The 7,961-nt window shown below is 46.0% G+C and overlaps 1 protein-coding gene across 2 annotated transcripts; it reads right to left on the bottom strand.

Moving 5' to 3' along the window:
• Positions 1 to 193: 193 nt before the first annotated feature.
• LOC147267535 (uncharacterized) lies at positions 194 to 7,715 on the bottom strand. Of its 2 annotated transcripts, XM_086200598.1 has the most exons (3): positions 4,104 to 7,715; positions 2,422 to 2,512; positions 194 to 1,302 (listed from the first exon to the last, which is right to left on the bottom strand). In XM_086200598.1, the coding sequence occupies exon 1, from the start codon at positions 7,395 to 7,397 to the stop codon at positions 6,111 to 6,113; it is 1,287 nt and encodes a 428-aa protein (XP_086056724.1). In that variant the 5' UTR covers positions 7,398 to 7,715; the 3' UTR covers positions 194 to 1,302; positions 2,422 to 2,512; positions 4,104 to 6,110. The 2 variants fall into 2 exon arrangements, with proteins under 2 accessions (XP_086056724.1, XP_086056723.1); XM_086200597.1 differs by having other exon boundaries at positions 2,422 to 7,715.
• Positions 7,716 to 7,961: the final 246 nt, after the last annotated feature.

A 7,961-nucleotide genomic window follows, 5' to 3' on the forward strand; every position in this document is an offset into this window, starting at 1 on the left:
CATCATCATATTCAAAGATTGTTTTGTTGTTTTAATTCCTAGCTGGACAAATGATCTATATGTGTCTTTCCAGAGCCTCAATTGTTTTTTGAAGATTTGAAAATTCAGATTAAAGGGCTTGAGCCAAGCTGTCACATTTATTTATTTTACTTAATAAAATGTTAACATCACAACATATTCCATTATTGAGGCCTTATGTGTAATTACTGAGAATTCTGATGTTGACTTTATTATCAGTGATACATTAAAAACTGACCTTCAAACAGTTCATAATATGCACTGGAGAACATCCCTGTGTAGCCGGCACAGAATAGCAGCAGCAGCAGCATTCCACAGTCTGCCAGCATGAGTGCAAAGGAAGTGTTTCATGAAAGTTGAGATCAAAACGTGAATGAGAAGATGAGTTCTATGGTGAGTACAGAAAAACAATGAGAAATACCTGGAGAGCTGGATGACTTTGAGAGCCACTTTTGCTCTACCATAGCCAAAACATTCTTCAGATGAAGAGTGCTGCTGAGGCCAGCAAGAGGCTCAGGAAAAGGTAGACAATTTTTCTATTGTAACTGAAGCTTCTTGATAATTTCTGTTATCAAGATTTACCATGAGACTTTAGTCTCCTTGTACAACAAATTTAGAATTTTTGAATTTGACAAAATATTTACACAAAATCATACTTATCACTTTTTTTGTCCTCGATCACTAAAACACTAAATCCCATTCTCTGAACCAAAGCACCAGCTGCTTTAACAAAATTTTGTTCAAGCAAACACTGTTTTGGCCAAACCTCTATTGATGTGATCAGACCAACTGGGCAGGATAAAGTCCATTCAGAGTGCACAGGAGGCACATATGCATCCATCTAAAATGGACAGAAACAAGGCAGTTTGTGTGAAAGGTGGTGGACAAGGAAGACAAGGACGAGGAAGAGGCTAAGGAGGACAGAACATTCATCACCAATAACACTTGGGAAACTATTGTACACCATGTCCTTGGTTTGAATGGTTGTCTGTCATATATGTTGGCCCTGTGATGGACTGGTGACCCGTCCAGGGTGTACCCTGCCCCTTGCCCAAAGGCTGCTGGGATAGGCTCCAGCCTTTCTCTGCGTGGTGGTGGTGGTGGAAGCTCTATGACCGACAGCCTTACACCAGGACAAACTTTATTGGAGGGAATGGAACAGGTCTGTGATAATATAACTGCGGCATCATCAAGGCTGGGTTTGGCCCACCAGAAGGTTTTCCCCCCAATGTCTGGTAAGGGAAATAATTGCCAGTGATGTGGATGAAGTCCTCAGGTTGGACCCTGCACAAAGACATGAGGTTGGAGAATGAATCTCAGTGACTTTGATTGAGCAGTAATGTGCAATTTAGTTTTTGTTATGACAGTGCTGAATGTAGATATAACTTTGACTACAATATTTTTTTGCTAAATGCATTTATAATAAACAATTTCTGTTCACCAGGTGCTGTCTTTAATTATTTTATGTAGTGTCTAACAGACGCTCTGTGGTGAACGTCTTTTACTTTCTGTGTGTGTGATCTGAACACACTGTTGTTTTTGAGGTGATAGTTTGATTTTGATAGAAAAGTCCGGGGTTTTGTTAAAGTTGTTTGAATTTTTGGATTTGTGTTTAAGGTTTTGAGGAAATGAGTTTTAGTAAGGCTGCACGGTGGTGCAGTGGTTCGCACTGTCGCCTCACAGCAAGAAGGTTCCGGGTTCGAGCCACGTCTCGGGCGCGGGATCTTTCTGTGTGGAGTTTGCATGTTCTCCCCGTGCCTGCATGGGTTCTCTCTGGGTACTCCGGCTTCTTCCCACCGTCCAAAGACATGCAGTTGAGGACTAGGCTGATTGGTACTCTAAATTGACTATCGGTATGAATGTGAGTGTGAATGGTTGTTTGTCTCTATGTGTTGGCTCTTCAATGGACTGGCGACCTGTCCAGGGTGAACCCTGCCTCTCGCTAGGATAGGCTCCGGCCTGGCTGAGGATGAGGGTCTGCTTTCCACTGATTTCTGTGTAGATTTTATTAGAGTCAAAGAGTACGTCATCAATCAGATGATGGTCCTTCGGTTTTATTATCGCTCCTTATTTATTTATTTTTTTTGCAAATGCTTTCTTGCCATAATACTTTTACTGAGGTCCAAAGCAAACAAAGTGTAATTTTTTCCAAATCTTTGTGAGTACACCACTGGAAAGATAACTTTCAAAAAATGTAAGATCTCCTTTATGTCTTTAGCTTGACAGACACCTTACAAAAAAGCATGAGTAAAAGTATGGAATCTTGCAGATGCGTGTTAAATACTGAATATACTGCACTAGAATTTTAGAACAATAGAAAAGACCTAATATAAAGATAGTGTAAAATTGGAACAAATGAAATACTGTTGTGTAAAACAGACACTGCAACAAAGATAATCTTACATCAGTATCCATGATAAGGGCATCCAGTGGCTCCTTGAAGTGTGCCATTAGAGCAGGCACGATGTTTGAAGCAGTCACACTGGAGTCAGTCCTGTACACAACAGCCTTTATGTCATCATCTGTTGGGCTTATTTGAAGAACTCCATGATGTTTCTACCATGCTCTTCAAGAAAAGCCTCAAGCTTTTCAACAACCTTGTTATAACACTGTTCTAAAGGCAATTATTATACAATTAAACTGGAGAAAAGCTTTCCATTTAATTTCCTGGACAGGGATATTGCTATGCCATGGCCTAACATGTTGGTGTTTAACGTCAGAAAAATGGTTACTTATTCAGTGGATGGTTGTCTTATCTCAATGTAGCTCTGGACACAAGAGGCTGAGCAAGTAGTAGTGCGGCCGTGTCTGTGGCAGAGACACACAGATGCGCTCCAAAGGTGAAATTAATCATAAGTTTCATGAACAAACTTTTGTCAGAAAATAAAAGAAATCCTAGCTGTGTTCCCCTTGTCTTTTTCCCCGCACTCGTCACCTTCCCAAGATGTACTGCTCTTTTCTAATTTACAGTAAACTGCTGTAAATAATGATATTCTCTTAAATTACAGTAATGACGTTTTTTTTCTCTCCCAGAATGCATTGCAAATTACAGTGTGAGCTGATATTAATATCAACTATGAAGGTACTTGACATGTATTGAGATTCAATATGAACTGTGATATTGTAACATATTGTGATGATTTTCTTTACTATTTCCAACACTTATTAAGAGAAAAAATGAATTATACATTGGTAGGGATTGCATCATGAGTTGCATCAAGACTGGTAAATGCAATATGATAGCTGAGTACAATGTATCAATGTATTTCAAATTTTCATTGTGAAGGAAACTAGTTCAGTGTTGATTACAGTAAAACTAAATGTGTTCTAAAACATCTAGTTGTGCTTTCACCCCAAGACTTGGTTTGGAGAAATAAAATATTGGCAAATTCTTATGGACCTGTTTACAGTGATGTTATCTTTCAACCCTTTTTCTGAAACACCAGTATAGAGGAGAACCACTACCTGCTGAATGCTCATTATTCTATGGTTGCAACATCATCTTGCATAACAACACTCATATTGTGGTTGAGTGACAACAGCTATGCTTTTAAATCAGCAGGATCTTTATTTAAACTATTCAATGAGGAAGTTAGAGCTGCCAGAAAGTTCTGGTCTGGGTGACCACACAGCCCTGGTGGTCTGCTGCAGCTGCAGAGTTCTCAGCATTCAACCTCCACCCATACTCCTGCTCTCTGTTATCACTGATTGAATGCAGACCAATTCGCCATAATCTTGGTTTGCTCTGCATAACTCTCTGTTTCTGCTGTCAGATGACCAAATGACTGTGACAGTGTTTTTATTGCAGCCCATTTATGCTGGGTATCAGTATCTTGAAACTGATAAAATATATTATTTTACAATCATGACATGAATCCAGATGAATGGCAACATCTAGTTTGCAGTAAGACACTGAGATACATACACTTGGAGTGCCTGCCTCAGCTACCTTTGCCGGGAGCTGTGGCTTTTGGCCAGGAGCGGGTGTCATCAGGTGGTACACAACCTTCACTGAGTGTTTCGGCCCTCAACCACAATACTCTCTGGTTGGTGAGCCAGCAGTGAGTGGCCAGCTCACTGCTCACCTTCTCCTGACCTCCAGCCTTCCTCCTCTCGCTTGCTCCATAACCAACACGAGGCGCGTTCCGCCTCCTCCCCCATCCTACGAGCAGCGTGCTTCTTGCTCCGCTCATCCAGGCCCAGAGCTGACATCAAATGCCAAGCCGACTTGGCTGGGAAGCCCCTGCACCCGATCTCCACCGGGAACAGCCATGCCTGCCAGCCCCTGTCTCTGCAGTCTTGGATCAGGGGCTGGTATTTTGAGGTCTTCCTCTCATGGGCCACTTCACAGCCTTCCTCCCATGGCACTGTTAGTTCAACCAGAATTATCTTCTGGTCTTTGGTTGACCACAGCACAATGTCTGGCCGGAGGGTTGTTTGAACCACCTCCGGGAACTGCAGTCTCCTCCCCACGTCGACCCTCATCTCCCAGGAACTTGCCGTCTGAAGAATGTTGGGCTTTCTTCTTACGGTCAAGGTAGGCCTAGCTCCTTCCTCAAGGAAGGTGATAGCTCTTGCTGTGGTTGTGCCCGCTGGCCTCTTCTTGCATCTCTCCCGCTCGATAGTGTCTGCAAGTGAGAGGAGGACTTTATTGTGGCGCCACCTATACCGCCCTTGGGTTAAGGCTGTTTTGCACCCGGACAGTATGTGAGCCAAAGTCCCCCTCTGGCTGCAGAGCTTGCAGAGTGGATCCTCTCTCAGTCCCCATGTGTGCAGATGTGCTGGTGAAGGTAAGGTATCGTACACGGACCTCAAGAGGAAGGAGATACGGTACGGCTCCACTCACCACAGTTCTTGCCATGTGACCTTGCGCTTGGGCAAATCCCATTTTGTCCAAGCTCCCTGAGAACCTTGTTCCACTGCCCTGGCTAGCCGCTTCTCCTGTTCCTTGCTCCGGACTTCCGCTTGCACCATCTCTCGCCTGGTCCTTGCATTTGCACTTCCCCACGTTTGGAAATGGACAGAGCCAAGGCCTTGCCGGTGGATGCATTGGTTGCCGATGATGTCTCGCAGCTTTAGTGAGCTCACCGCCTACTCCACGGCTTTGTCAGCAGCCCACTTGCGCCCGGACCTGGTTGTGACACCTGCTTGCCTCACCAGGTGGTCGTTGGACTCGCTCATGCTCAGCACAACTCTGCATTTCGCCACCTTGAACTCCTCCACAACCATTGACAAGGGGAGTTGTAGCTGCCCAGACCGGATGTAAAGGCCGACTGAAGAGAAACTTGGGGGAATGCCCAGCCATCGTCTTACATGTTTGTTGGTCTTTCTCTCAATGGCCTCTACAGTAGTCATGGAGAACTCGTAGACGGTGAAGAGCCAGAGGAGCCTGGGCAACAGGCCATGCTGATACAGCCAGGTCTTGAACTTACCCGGAAGTAAAGATTTATCTATCTTTCTCAGCCACTCCTCGGTCTGCTTCACAGCCGCAGCAACATTGGCACCGTCTGTCAGTGACGCATTGAACCACTTCCCCAGGCACTTATGGGATTGTCTTCGATGGATGGAATGACCTCACCCTGAACTTTGAGGCTAAACTTGCTGGTAACTCTGCCCTTCTTTATAACCAATCGCCTGCACTTGCTGGCTTTGAACAGCATCCCTGCCCATGAGGCAACACTGCCCAGGGTTTCCAATACCCATCTTGCCTGGACATGGGTCACAGTTGTTATTGTGATGTCATCCATGAACGCACGTAGCACAGGCTGGACAATTCCTGACTCCAGTTTAGGGCCCCGGGTTATATCCTCTGCTGTGGATATCAATATGTTCATTCCTAAAATGAACAAGATGGGGGAGATGGTACACCCTGTAGGAATCCCCTTTTGGAGGTCCAGCCAGTTGGTAGTAAATAGGGCTGATGTAAATCTGAGTTTAAACCCAGCAAGATAGCTGGTGATCATGTCCCGAATCACCACTGGGATGTGATAGTGGTCAAGTCCTTCTTGGATGAGGTCATGTGGGATTGACCCGTAAGCATTTGCGAGATCCAACCAGACAACTGTTAGGTCCCCTCTCTTCTGCTTTGCTTCTCAGATCAATTGGCTGATCACCGAGGTGTGTTCCAGACAACCCGAAAAGCCTGGGATGCCACCTTTCTGGATGGATGTGTTGATGTAGTGGTTTTGCGTCATGTAAGTGGTGATCCTCCTAGCCAACACTGAGAAGAAGATCTTACACTCAACATTTAGGAGTGAGATTGTCCTGAATTGGGAGATTGTGGAAGACCCTTCCTCTTTTGGAACAAAACATCCCTCTGCCAGTTTCCAGCTTGGTGGAATTGTACCCTTGGCCCAGATCTTCCTCATGCTCTTCCATAACCTCCGGAGAAGTTTTGGGCATTTCTTGTACACCTTATAGGGTATACCACTTGGGCCGGGGGCAGCTGAAGATTTGGCTTTGCGGACGATGTCCTGAACTTCCTGCCAGGTGGGTTCCTTCACATTCAGCTCCGTCGTCGGTTTCGCAGGTCTGCAGATGTTGCAGTTTGCTCCCAGACCCTGACTCCTATTGGGGTCGCTGTGTGCTTCCACAAGGAACTCTTCCACCTCCGACCTTGAGCTGGAGAGTGTGCCAGATTTTTGTTGGCCAAGAAGAGTCTTTGTGAAGCCATATGGGTCTTTGACAAACTGTGCTCGCCTCTTTTCTTTCTTCCGCCGTTGCTGCCGCAGATGTTCTGCCCTCCTGCTTTTACATAGTTGTTCCCGCAGTCTTCTTGTTAGGTCTCCGATGCCCTCTTTCTCAGTTGGTGAGGCGGCTTTGAACCGTTTGTTGAGTGCCTTTATCTCACTCCTCAGGCGGCGGATCTCCCTCTCCCTTCTGTTGGGTTCCTTCTGCAGTTGTGACTGTCCTTTCCGTTCCACTGTTCCAAACCGTTCCTTAGAGAGGTTGTACGCTATGGTGGTGATTGCGTCAACCTTCTTATGCACTGGCCCTGATGAGGTTGCTTCCAGGATGCCATCAAGGTCGTCATCGAGCTGCATCCATGCGTTGTTGTCTGACATGTTTGGCCATTTGATTCTGTCTCTCCTTGCCGAGTGGATTGGGGTGAATGGGGGAGGATTCGTGTGGACTGGTCCCTGCTGCTGGGGCTGCTCAAGTGCGGAGAGAACTTCAGCACTGTGGGGTGCTTCCTGGCTGGGGTTCTCCATCGTCTGACCAGACCAAAGGTCTGTGCGCTGTACTTGAGCTGCTGATGTTCCACACCTGGACCTGCTCTGGTGTTGCTTGAGCCCTCTGGTGCTTTTGCAAACTTTGCCGCAATGGCACCTTATGACGAATTCCTCTCCGGTCAGTGTTGATTGCTTTAGCTTTCTCATAGTTGTGTTCCTTGTCCTAGCCAATATCGGTGTGTCCGTCCCGTTGAGTCTCTCTTCCTCCCCCCCTCTCGGGAGACTCTGGGGGTATTGCTCATTTTGTTTATTCGTAGCTTGGGTTGGTGCCCTCTTGCGAGTGCTTCCCACAGGATTGCTAGTCCTGCGAGCCCACGCCAGTCTTTCCTGGAGGTCAGCTGTCTCTCCAGCGTCACCGACCTTTCTCGGTTGTCATCTAGTCTTTCCTAGATGCCACTGGTAATCCAGAGATACTGAGATACATACACTTGGAGTGCCTGCCTCAGCTACCTTTGCCGGTAGCTGTGGCTTTTGGCCAGGAGCGGGTGTCATGCTGCAGCTGCAGCTGCAGAGTTCTCAGCATTCAACCTCCACCTATACTCCTGCTCTCTGTTATCACTGATTGAATGCAGACCAATTCGTCATATTCTTGGTTTGCTCTGCATAATTCTCTGTTTCTGCTGTCAGATGACCAAATGACTGTGACAGTGTTTTTATTGCAGCCCATTTATGCTGGGTATCAGCATCTTGAAACTGATAAAATATATTATT

The sequence above is a fragment of the Aulostomus chinensis genome, chromosome 3 (assembly GCF_037954235.1).
Source record: "Aulostomus chinensis isolate RoL2024-O1b breed Wild chromosome 3, RoL_Achi_v1.0, whole genome shotgun sequence".
Taxonomy (NCBI): domain Eukaryota; kingdom Metazoa; phylum Chordata; class Actinopteri; order Syngnathiformes; family Aulostomidae; genus Aulostomus; species Aulostomus chinensis.

Coding starts and splice junctions, on each gene's coding strand:
- LOC147267535 (XM_086200598.1), bottom strand. CDS start 7,397: ATGAGAAAGCTAAAGCAATCAACACTGACCGGAGAGGAATTCGTCATA.